General features: G+C 45.1%; 2 protein-coding genes across 11 annotated transcripts; both read right to left on the reverse strand.

Annotated features, from left to right (window-relative positions):
- Nucleotides 1-217: 217 nt before the first annotated feature.
- LOC104436247 (probable transcriptional regulatory protein At2g25830) lies at nucleotides 218-6,276 on the reverse strand. Of its 10 annotated transcripts, none has more exons than XR_724017.3 (8): nucleotides 4,459-4,893; nucleotides 4,206-4,372; nucleotides 3,869-3,930; nucleotides 3,272-3,428; nucleotides 2,841-3,118; nucleotides 1,820-1,940; nucleotides 595-937; nucleotides 218-454 (listed from the first exon to the last, which is right to left on the reverse strand). XR_724017.3 is itself a non-coding variant. In XM_039308186.1 (8 exons), exons 2-8 carry the CDS (start codon nucleotides 4,478-4,480, stop codon nucleotides 845-847), a joined length of 900 nt encoding a protein of 299 aa, XP_039164120.1. In that variant the 5' UTR covers nucleotides 4,481-4,532; nucleotides 4,677-4,892; the 3' UTR covers nucleotides 218-844. The 10 variants fall into 10 exon arrangements, 9 of the variants coding, with proteins under 9 accessions (XP_039164120.1, XP_010047273.2, XP_010047272.2 ...); XM_039308186.1 differs by having other exon boundaries at nucleotides 218-937; nucleotides 4,459-4,532; nucleotides 4,677-4,892; XM_010048971.3 differs by lacking the exon at nucleotides 4,459-4,893 and adding an exon at nucleotides 6,190-6,276 and having other exon boundaries at nucleotides 218-937.
- A 4,878-nt stretch (nucleotides 6,277-11,154) lies between these two features.
- On the reverse strand, nucleotides 11,155-11,709 carry LOC104438936 (ankyrin repeat-containing protein BDA1). Its single transcript, XM_010052082.2, has one exon. It carries the CDS (start codon nucleotides 11,707-11,709, stop codon nucleotides 11,155-11,157), a length of 555 nt encoding a protein of 184 aa, XP_010050384.2.
- Between the last annotated feature and the right edge of the window lie 514 nt (nucleotides 11,710-12,223).

Here is a 12,223-nt window from a genome sequence, read left to right on the forward strand (position 1 = left end):
TGGTCGGCCAACAACCATTGAAATCCCCAGCATCGGGAGTATAGCATAATCACATCTAGGATAAAAAGTTGGCAACATAAGGTATCGAGGAGCTAAAAGAAGTAGCCACTAGCATTCAAGAAATTATCAGTGCAGAAGAACTTAGAGTAGAGTCTTGAAGAAGGCAGCCTCGTTAGCCACATCAAGGTTTGTCTCAAAATTTGTTAGCATAGACCCATTCAATGAAGCACTAGTTTATTATGAATGAGGGCAATATATAGCGCACTACCGAACTTGAACAAAATGAATTTACCTTTATCATACCACAAATGTTAAATTTAATTGGTACCTCACTCTGGCAGCTGAAATACCATCTATGGCGAGGGTTTTACCGATACAAAGGTCCTCTCCAAAGAGTCGTCTCATGACTTTTCTCATCATCGAGAACCCTGAAGCGCCACGGGACAACCTCCCTCTAAAAACAGACCAGAAACAAAAGGACAATCGCCACTGAGACTGTCAATGCCCACTGATCAGAAAATGATTACCAGGGCCATTGCGTTTCAAGTATCTAGAAAATCGACCAAAAAAAAAATATTATCTAGAACTTATTACCCGAAAACCAGCAGGTCATATCAGAAGGCTCCTCTTCCATCGGTAATAATTTGGCATAACACATCCATCAAATAGAACTGGCAAACCCCTCATTCTCCTCTCCTTAAGGAAAATGGAGAGAACATGAACTTTGTAAACCAACGAATGAACACAGAGAGTCAGAACAAGTTTGATCCGTGGCGCAGCATGTATAAGTATCATCCACTAGCAGTATGCATCTAGTCGTTTAAATGGTGATGAGGGGACTCAATCATTTCTGGTCTGTATAGACTGCATCAACATCATCAAGATCGAGCAGGCTTGACATTAGTTCCTTGTTCAAGTCCATTGCCTCATCATCCACCTGAAAATTATCACAGCAAACTTTTCACTTGAATCCATAAATCAAACAGAGAGGACAACAGAATGCCAATTTTTGTCCAAGAATTATAATATGGCACATGTTTCACTTAAAACCACAGCATCTCCGGACGAATCAATGACATTAACTGTGACATAGTTGCCATGAAGAAACAACTGTCAATGAACCAGATGCTTGAGATATGTGCCGCCAGCACCTTACGAGCAAACATTACTAATGTGCCAGCCCATACGTAGAGTTGTTCGAAACGATCATGGAGAATCTTACAAATTTCTATTACTCCACCTTAATGTCAAGAATGTTTTTTCTTTTTGCTTACTAAGTATTTTCACACATATGTATGCGATATGAATAGCAAGCTTTGATTCTAAATTCACTTAAGGCTACTGGAGTGATGGAAATTCAAAAGGTTAAAAAAAAAAAAATGCATGTGCAACCACCATTTTGCACTCCAGAGAAAACTCAAGGCTCGTTGAATTGTGTACTCCATCAATGTCAAAAGAGAATAACTGAAACTCAAAAATGGAAATCACGAGAAAGGATGTTCGAGTATGATTTATAGTAACACTGCTTATATCAACAGCAAAACAAATGCGATCCTACAGCACTGTCTTCTGATAGAAGCTGGACAAGCACTTCCAGGTTCTTATAAGCACAGAAAAAACAGAAACAGAGATGAAGACTACAATCAGGGAAAGCTACCTGGAGAAGCCATTTTCTGCCTATTATAAGCCGAGTGTAGGCAGACAAAAGGGACAAGACAAAGGATCAATGAACAAGCCTTAAGAATATAGTGCAGTCTATGTGGATGGTCACAAAACACCAGCAGTAGAGGACCATGAAGTCTAAAAATTTGATACGTACCTCAATGGTAGTGATGGGAAGTAGCTCAGACCCATTATCAGGCTCAAAAGCTATTCCTTCCTCTCGTAGCTTTGAAAGTATTGCAGAATAGTTCTCAGGAGAACTTACAATTTTATAATAGCTGCAACAAAAGATTATTCAGTTGGCACTAGTTTTTGGAAGTCATATCCATGCTACTGGCAATTTTTTGAGAAACAAAAGATTGAATTGAAGAATTTGCTCAGTGCAAGTATATCTTGCATAATAGATGACAGAGACAACTGATCATCCTAGATTAAAACAAAGTGAATGATATAGAATGAAGCAAGGATGAAGCTATTTCCAAAAGACTACCTTTCATTTCTTCGCCGACCAGAAATTCCTGAGAGGACCCAAAATCTTGCGACAGGGAATCATAATTGAACTTCATGGAAATATGTAGAATAATGCACCCTAATCCTTTAGCCAAAGGCATTTAAAACCCCAAAACCTGAAGCTACATTGATTACTTTGCAGAATCTGATCTTATATATCACATCTATGCTACTGCTGATTTAGGTGACTGTAGCTACTATGTAGCAATAGTGGCCAGATCCAACAAAAACATTGAGGCTAGTTGGATTTTGCAAAGCTAATAGTGAACATTTAGTGGCATTAGCAGACATTTCACAGTGATAACACACTTACATGGCCGTTATCAGTGAAGATAGAGTTTGGACGACGCAATAGTTTCTTTTTCAGAAACAAGTATTTTTCCTAGCATCACATTTTCAAAGTAATTCACTTCAACAACTACCAGTGTGAACATGAAATTAATCATTCTAGAAGCTAGAGGAGTACTTCTCAGATCTATAGTCAGTACATATTTGATAAACTGATCCCCACAACTGCAAAAATTAGGATGAATATACATAAAATTTTCAAGCCTGTGATATGTATTGCTAGAGAGCTGTAGACTATCAAATTGACTAGTAGATTAGTTGCATCTGACAGAGATATACATTAGAAACAATCAACCTATAGCGAAATGAAATATTGTTACCTCTCCAATTTGTCTTCATCCACATCATCTTCGGATATTGAAGGTTCAATAACATCCTCTGCACCTGCATCTAGAGCAATGTCAAGGAGCTGGTCTTTATCAGCATCAGTAACTCTTATATTCACAACACGGGCACGCCTGAACTTAAACATGACAGATCCTGGGTCTGCCATTTTCCCACCATAATCCTTCACTACCTCTCTAACAGCTGCAACGGACCGATTTACTTTATCAGTGGACACCTCAACTACAATACTGACTCCTCCAAAACCATACACCTGAGAACAAAAGCAGAACTTCACTTTTCATAGTAGGCAAAGGAAAGTCATGAGCATTGCGGTGTTGATAATCACTGCGATAAAGCAAGTACAAGAAGTCCTTGTGAATTTGGTAAATCTTATTACTAGATATAGGCAGTAATGTTCACCTACCTCATAAATTTTCTCTATGTAAGACTCCTGCCCCTTTTCGGAAGCTCTTTTGATGTTGCGTTCTAGAATTTCTTTTGGTACATCCAATTCCTTAACTTTCTCGATTATAGCAGCCAAAGCTGTATTTGACGTAAGATTTGGGCCACCTTTCTTTACCCTGCATCAAGTGGTGCAATTACCCTCATAGCAGTCTTCAAGAAACAAAGAAAAACATTTACTATCAAAATTGAACAAAAATAGACCACCACAAATTTTTAAGCATTATGGATACAGAAACATTCAAGGATCCAACCACCGCCCACGGTGGCCGTGATGGTTTCGCACTTTCTCCCCCACCGAGGGGGGAGGGGTTCGAAACTCCGCGTCCCCATTGCGCGACTCACCCTTGGTTGGGTCTGTGGTGGTGGCCCAGTTCGCCCCGGGTTTACCCCGCCGGCTGCCAGCTGTTTGGGGGTTCCCGGGTCACCAAAAAAAAAAAAAAAAAAAAAAAAAACATTCAAGGATCCATTCTAGTAAAAACTGTTAAAGAGACACATCCATATCAACAGTCCTTTATCACATCAAGCAGCCAAATTGAAAATGCAGCAACTAACTTACGCAGATACGACTTCTTTCCCAATCTTTGAATAAAGTTTTACTTTTTTGGCATTTTGGGCGTCCTGCAATAAGGCAAATTACAAACACTGAATCCATGTAACAACATAAGCAATTTGACATTTCAATATATATAATTTTTGGCCACAAGAAACCCAACAGCAGTGAACTCAGATAGATGTCCAAACAAAAGAAATAATATCAAAATCATTGATAGACAGTTAACTTCCGAGATGCCAGCAAGGAATTTCATCAAACACGTTACCTACACTAGATGATTTAGCTGCTGCCACAAGCTCTAAGCCAAAAAATAAAGGCATGATCATGAAGACAGTGGTACCTTCCTGCCTGCGATTTTGCAAGACCTCCTGCCCATGCGAACAGGAGAGAAAGTCCAAATCTTTCTCGCGTTGCCGCCATGGAATCTCACCGCACAGAACGAATCCCACCAAGCGTTCCGCGATCTAACTGCCGAAGACGACAGAACTCTGCCAAATGAAACAGTCCCTGAATCAAAGCCGACATCTTTTAGGCCTTTTCATCTAATCGAAACGAACCCAGATCACACACACCCCCAACGGATGGAGAAGTACCCCTTTGGAGAGAGAAAGACATGGGCCGTCTGAAGGGAACACCATGCCGGAGCCTGACCACTGCACCCAATGCTCTGACAGCAGAAAACGAACTCATTTTAGCTGATGAAGATTCGATCCTCCTGTTGCAATTCAAAGGGGAGATTTTGCTCGCGGAATGATCCAACGGCGCGTTGGCGCCGCGTGTGCATGCGACAATGAGCGACAATTCAGCGTACAGAGGGAGGACAAATGCGTCGGCACAACAAAACGTTGGAACTCTAGACACGCTCGAAGCAAATAGTTTGTCTCGTGGTTCTCAAACTGAATCTAGATTTCGTAGCTCTGGATGGTACGTCCGTCGGGGGCTGCCCCAAAATCTTTGTTGAGTTCTTTTGCGCCCGCGAATCCGCCGGTACGACAAGTGTACAATGAAAACTACTGTGCAAGTGCTATGGCATACGAGGGCTACTGAGATTTGCCAAATAACATAAAAATAGTTGTCATTATCGACGAGTTGAGCAATTTCTTGATAAGCTTTTTATGGAAAGGAGATTACCAAATTTTTGGCTTTAGCACGATTTTGACCCTATCAAAACTAATTACAGAATGTCCACATTTTACCGCAAAATTGGCCTCTATTAGTCTCTTTTGAGAGAAAACATTTAGTGGTACGTGTGCGTCACGTCATCCGCTGACCTGACGAGCACATATCACTCAGCTTTCAACACTTGTCCTTGGGGGACCCACTGGAAAATGAAAGGACCCTCCGCTCGGAGAAAATATTCAGTGGTTCGTGCGCTGCTGACGTGGCGCGCACGTACCACTCAGCTATCGACACCTGTCCTGGGGGACCCACTGGAAAATGAAAGGACTCGCTTGGCTTGGCTCGGCTCGGCTCGCTGACAGAGGAAAAGACAGGTCAATGGGTCAAGAAATTCGTAAGCTCTCGCCCGAAAAGTTTCTCTCTCCTCAATTGAATTTTAAGGGGTTTTCTCTCTCCTCTTAAGAGAACGAACGAACAGAGAACGACGAGATCTGTTTCTCCGCGCATTCCAGCCCCTCCGCTTCCGGCTCCACCTCCTCAAAAGCCTCGCCGGTCATCTGCGTCTGGCACGTCGCCTCCTCCGAGAGCCTCGCCAATCGCCGTCGGGTCCCGACCTCCTCCGCCTTTGACTGTTCCCATGGAGATGGAGCACAAGGTTTGCGCTCGCGTTGATCTCTTGGCAACTTCTGGACCTCGATTCCCTCCGACGAACTCCAACTCCGAGCCACCGTGAGGTCTTTGGACTCTATGTCCTCGAGGTCGATGGTCGGGACCTGAGGGCCTCATGCTTCTTCTCCTTCTCCGCCTCCCCAAAAGCATCGCCGGTCTCTTCGCCGGCACATCGCCCCAAGAGCCCCGCCGATTGCAGCTGGGTCCCGAGCCTCCTCTGCCTCCGCCTCTGCCTTCGACTGTTTCCAATGCGGAGATGGAGTACAGAGTGACAAAAGGAGAAGAGAAGAAGGGACGAAACCACTCCCTCCCCTCTCGTCCCCTAAACTCCTCTCGCCGTTTTCGACAGCTTCATCGATGCCTTCGAGGACCACGGCGACTTCGAGTCTCCGACGTCGGACAAGAAGCACAGGAAGGAAAAGAAGAGTGGCAGCAAAGGCTCCGAATCCAAGCAGCCGAAGCTCCTGGAGCATCAATGGGATGCAAAGTACCCCTTTGGAGAAGTACTTCTCCACCCGCAACGGATGGAGAAGTACCCCTTTGGAGAGAGAAAGACATGGGTCGTCTGAAGGGAACACCATGCCGGAGCCTGACCACTGCACCCAATGCTCTGGCAACAGAAAACGAACTCATTTTAGTTGATGAAAATTCGGTCCTCCTATAGCAATTCAAAGGGGAGATTTTGCTCGCAGAATGATCCAACGGCGCGTTGGCGCCGCGTGTGCATGTGACAATGAGCGACAATTCAGCGTACAGAGGGAGGACAAATGCCTCGGCACAACAAAACATTGGAATTCTAGACACTCTCACCTCCGCTCAAGAAAATATACAGTGGTATGTACGCGCCATGTCATCCGGTGACTTGGCAAGCACATACCACTTTGCTTTCGACACTTGTCCTGGGGACCCATTGGAAAATGAAAGGACCCACTCAGCTTGGCTCGGCTCGGAAGCAGAAACAATGTGTCAGGTCAATAAATGATCAAAAAATTTCTCACTCCTCAATTGAATTTCCTGACTTTGGCTTTTTCTCTCTCCGCACATCCGGCTCCGGCTTCGGCTCTGCCTCTACCTCCCAAAAGCCTCGCCGGTCATCGCCTCCTTCAAGAGCTTGGCTAGTCGTAGTCGAGTCCTCACCCCCTCCACCTCCGACTGTTCCCAACATGGAGATCGAGCACAATGTTTGTGCACGTGTTGGTTTCTCGGCAACTTCTGGATTTCTGATAAACGCGTCATCAGCTCCAACTTCGAGTAGCCCGAGGTCCTTGGACTCTATGTCCTCGAGGTCGATGGTCAGGACGTGAGGGCCTCATGCTTCTTCTCCTCCTTTGCCTCCCAAAAACATCGCCGGTCATCTGCCGCTGGCACATATCGCAGCTAGGTCCTGAGCCCCCTCTGCCTCCGCCTCCGCCTTTGACACTATTTTTTAACGCAGAGGAGATTGAGCACAGGAGGAGGAGAAGAGAAGAGAAGAGAAGAGAAGAGAAGGACAAAACCACCCCCTTCCCTCCCTTCCCGTCCCGTCCCCTAAACTCCTCTCGCAGTTCCCGACAGCTTCATCGACGGGAGAACTCCAAAAGCAAGAGCAAAGAGAAGAAGATGAAGGTGAAGGTCCAGCTCGAGGCCGATGGCGGCTTCATGTCTCCGGCGGCGTTGGACAAGAAGAAGCACGAGTAGGAAAGAAGAGCGGCAGCGAAAGGCTCGAATCCAAGCAGCCGAAGCTCCCGGAGCATCAGGGGATGCGAATTTGTGTTGCCATCTTCATCCCGCGAATTGATGAACTGTTCATTGCCCAAGATATCTATCAAAAGCTTCTAATTTGTTATGCTTCACACATAAATGCAGGATCGTCTGGCCATGTTCAATGACACTATGGGCGGCATCAGGTCTTGCTCCAACCAAGTTTTCCAACACATTCACATGCCCTTTCATGGCTGCAACATGAAAAGAATTTCTTTTGTATTTGTCACAGAAGAAACATATATAAGAGTAGGCTCTTACCAAGCTTTTCACTATGTTAAGGTACCCTTTTGCTGCAGCGAGATGAAGAAGTGTCAAACCCTAAGAATCTTGCACACTTGCCATCTCGGCCTTCTGAGCTAGGATCTCTTTCACGAAATCCAAGTGTAAAAGCATGGCTGCAATTTGCAAAGTCTCGGTGTGATTCCCAATCATGACTCTATCAAGAAGCAGTTGATCCTTTTTCAGCAATTCAAGCAAAGATCGCACATTTCCTTTGACAGCGGCTTCATAGAGCTCAAACTCCATGTTTGGATCTTCAAAAAGAGGATTTCAAAATACTACCTCCTCCATTGGAAGACTTTCATAATATTGTCACAACCAAGTCAACCATCTCAATAGTCTTTGACGAAGACTGAAAAACGAACAATAGATATCTCTTGACTGCAAGTATGTGACTCAAGTCTCGCATATGTCTTAGTACGTCAGATAAGGTTTACTCTAGGAGCTTTATCGTGGATAAGGATTCCCCTGTTGATCATTTTCTAGCAAGTCTCGATCGTGGATAAGGATTCCCCTATTGGTCATTTTCTAGCAAGTCTCATCCCCATTTGGTCCTATATAGCTCAAGTTTGCACTTGTAACATGTCCCGATTGAGCCATGACATCCTTGGATCATTTAAAGCGGTCACACTCTATCCATGCAAATTATTGTTGAATCACTTCATTTGCACAAACATTTATATTTTGTTAGGACATGAATTTCATCCAAATGTGAGAAATAATTTTTGCACCAACGCTCACTCAATCAAAATGAGCTGTAACCTAGGCACTTCTAGACAAATTATTCTGCCATACGGGTGCGTTTGGATGGTAATTACAAATGAGCAATAGGATCATTGGCCCATTCAGAGATTCAGGGTACATTTGGCTCTACAAAATGCCATACGTAGGTGGGAGCACGTGGGCATGTTGCCGCACATGCTCTCGCCGAACGTCTGGCCAGCTGCTCCGATCACGTCAGCCACCTGCCCCAATCATGTCGCTCTATTATACTCCTCTGCTACTCTACACTATCGGCCGTCAATGTGGGAATTCGCCTGTTGGCCCATTTTTGCCGAGGCTCATCTATATTTTGTCCTATATAGGACAAGTTCACAGACGTAGATGTCCCACTGGAGCGGAGCCATGAAGCGCGTTTGATGATGTAAAGCAACCACATTCTATTCGTGCAAATTGTCACAAACATGAATTACTTTGGAAGGAGATGAATTTCATTGATTTATCATAAATATTTTTTGCGCTAATGCTCGATCAATTGGAATGTGATGGTTTTTATTTATGTGTTGATGGGCCTAAGTGGGCCCATCCGCCCATGTTGAACCTAAAAGCCCGACCCGCAAGATAAGGGCCCATATAGGAACGGTTGCGATGCGAGGGGTTGCGTCTTTTGGGATAGATATTACGTTGAGGGGTTACGTCATTTGGAGAAGACGCTTTGAGGGAGGAACTACCTTTTGGCGTACATACGTAAAGACTCTCTCTCCCCCTAATACGTTTCAGTCTCTCTCTCTCAAAAAAGAACGTAAGTTTTCTCCCCTTTTTGAAGCAATAGTACGCTCCTCAACAGACCGGATCAGAATCCTTCCTCAATCTTCAACATTGGTATTTAATCTGTGGACAATAAGGTACGCTCGATTCTGTGATATATCTTTGATCGGTGATACATGTTATTTTTGGGCTCGTCTTCCGCATTCATTTTAGGGGTTCGATTTAGTGTCGAATCGATTTTAGGGAATTAGTTATTCCCAACATTGGTATCAAAGCCAGGTTCATGTTTCTCGATCCCTTTTTCATGTTTGTGATTTGATTTTGATTGAATTTTCATGAAACACCACGACTGATCAAGGACGGAAAATCTCGACACCCGAGTATTGTTCACCCCTTTTTTTATGATTTTTTATAAATTGAATTTCAATTCTAATAGCATAGGGTTGAAGGTCTCGCCGATACGTTCCCCTTCGAGCGCGTGCGACGCACGTGTGCGATCACTGGCGCGTGCACGTGCCAGCTGACGTCATCGTGACTTCAGCTCGCGGTGCCCACGCACACGCTTGGCACGTGCCGGTCGGTTCGTCCGACTTGGCCGTTTGGTCAAACGAGTCCGACCAGACCCAACCGGCTCGATCGATCCAACCGGCCCAATCGGTACGACCCAGCCCGACCGGTCCGACCCGACCGCCCGTTGACTCCGACTCGGATGACTTCGACCCGTTTGACCGTTGACCATTGACTTTGACTATTGACCTGGAAAAAAAAAAGAAAAAAAGAAGAGGAATGTGTTTTCTTTTTTTCTCAATTAAGTTAATGTGAATTATATGTAATCCCTTACTTGTTCTGCATTTGTTGTAGGAACAATGCATCCCCTTAAGTTGCGCACACCTATTCGCGCAATTACCGATAAAAAAAATGAAATGCTTTTGAGGTTGATAGATAAGCTGACTAATTATCGATAGTAAAGTGGCGACTTAATTAATCATGTTCTTGAAGTCAATGGGAAAATATAAAAAGTCATATGGAATGAATGACAATTCAACATACAAAGGGAGGACAAATGCGTCGGCACAACAAAATGTTGGAATTCTAGACACTCTCCTCCGCTCGAGAAAATATACAGTGGTATGTGCGTGCCACGTCATCTGCTGACCTGGTAGGCACATACCACTCAGCTTTCCACACCTATCCTAAGGGACCCACTGGAAAATGAAAGGACCCGCTTAGCTCGGCTCGGCTCGGAGGCAGAAACAATGCATCAGGTCAATAAATGATCAAAAAATTTCTCACTCCTCAATTGAATTTTCTGGCTTTGGCTTTTTCTCTCTCCGCGCATCCGGCTTCGGCTTCACCTTTGCCTCCCAAAAGCCTCGCCGGTCATCACCTCCTTCAAGAGCCTGGCCAGTCGTAGTCAGGTCCTCACCCCCTCTGCCTCCGAGTGTTCCCAACGTGGAGATTGAGCACAAGGTTTGTGCGCACGTTGGTTTCTCGGCAACTTCTGGACCTCCAACGAACGTGTCATCAGCTCCGACTCCGAGTAGCCCGAGGTCTTTGGACTCTATGTCCTCGAGGTCGATGGTCGGGACGTGAGGGTCTCGTGCTTCTTCTCCTCCTTTGCCTCCCAAAAGTATTTCCGGTCATCTGCTGCTGGCACATATCGCAACTGGGTCTCGAGCCCCCTCTACCTCCGCCTCTGCCTTCGACACTATTTTTTAATGTGGAGGAGAAGAGAAGAGAAGAGAAGAGAATGACAAAACCATCCCTCTTCCCTCCCCTCCCGTCCTGTCCCCTAAAGTCCTCTCGCGATTCCCAACAGCTTCATCGACGGGAGAACTCCAAAAGCAAGAGCAAAGAGAAGAAGATGAAGGTGAAGGTCCAGCTCGAGGCCGATAGCGACTTTGCGTCTCCAGCGGCGTCAAACAAGAAGAAGCACGAGTAGGAAAAGAAGAGCGGCAGCAAAAGGCTCTAAATCCAAGCAGCCGAAGCTCCTAGAGCATCAGGGGATGCGAAATTGTGTTGCCATCTTCATCCCTTGAATTGATGAACTGTTCATTGCCCAAGATATCAATTAAAAGCTTCAAAGCTTCTAGTCTATTATGCTTCACGCATAAATGCAAGATCGTCTGGCCATGTTCAATGACACTATGGGCGGCATCAGGTCTTGCTCCAACCAAGTTTTCCAACACATTCACATGCCCTTTCATGGCTGCAACATGAAGAGGATTTCTTTTGTATTTGTCACGGAAGAAACATATATCAGGGTAGGCTCTTACCAAGCTTTCCACTATGTTAAGGTATCCTTTTGCTGCGGCGAGATGAAGAGGCGTCGAACCCTGAGAATCTTGCACACTTGCCATCTCAGCCTTCTGAGCTAGGATCTCTTTCATGAAATCCAAGTGTCCAAGCATGGCTGCGATGTGCAAAGGAGTCTCGGTGTGATTCCTAATCATGACTCTATCAAGAAGCAGTTTATCCTTTTTCAGCAACTCAAGCAAAGACCGCACATTTCCTTTGACAACGACTTCATAGAGCTCAGACTCCATGTTTGGACTTCAAAAAGAGGATTTCAAAATACTACCTCCTCCATTGGAAGACTTTAATAATATTGTCACAACCAAGTCAACCATCTCAATAGTCTTTGACGAAGACCGAAAAATGAACGGTAGATATCTCTTGACTACAAGTATGTGACTCAAGTCTCACATATGTCTTAGTACGTCAAATAAGGTTTACTCTAGGAGCTTTATTGTGGATAAGGATTCCCATGTTGGTCATTTTCTGGCAAGTCTCATCCCCATTTGGTCCCAGGCGCGTGCGACGCATGTGCACGGTTGCTAGCGCGTGCACGTGCGGGGCACGTGCTAGCTGACGTCATCGTGACGTCAGCTCGCGGTGCCCGCACACGCGCGTGGCACGTGCCGGTCGGTTCGTCCGACCCGATCGTCCGTTGACTCCGACCTGGATGACCTCGACCTGTTTGACCGCTGACCACCGCGGTGACCGTTGACTTTGACCGTTAACTTAAAAAAAAAAAAAAAAAATGAATGTGTTTTCTTT

The sequence above is a fragment of the Eucalyptus grandis genome, chromosome 3 (assembly GCF_016545825.1).
Source record: "Eucalyptus grandis isolate ANBG69807.140 chromosome 3, ASM1654582v1, whole genome shotgun sequence".
NCBI classification, from domain to species: Eukaryota; Viridiplantae; Streptophyta; class Magnoliopsida; order Myrtales; family Myrtaceae; genus Eucalyptus; species Eucalyptus grandis.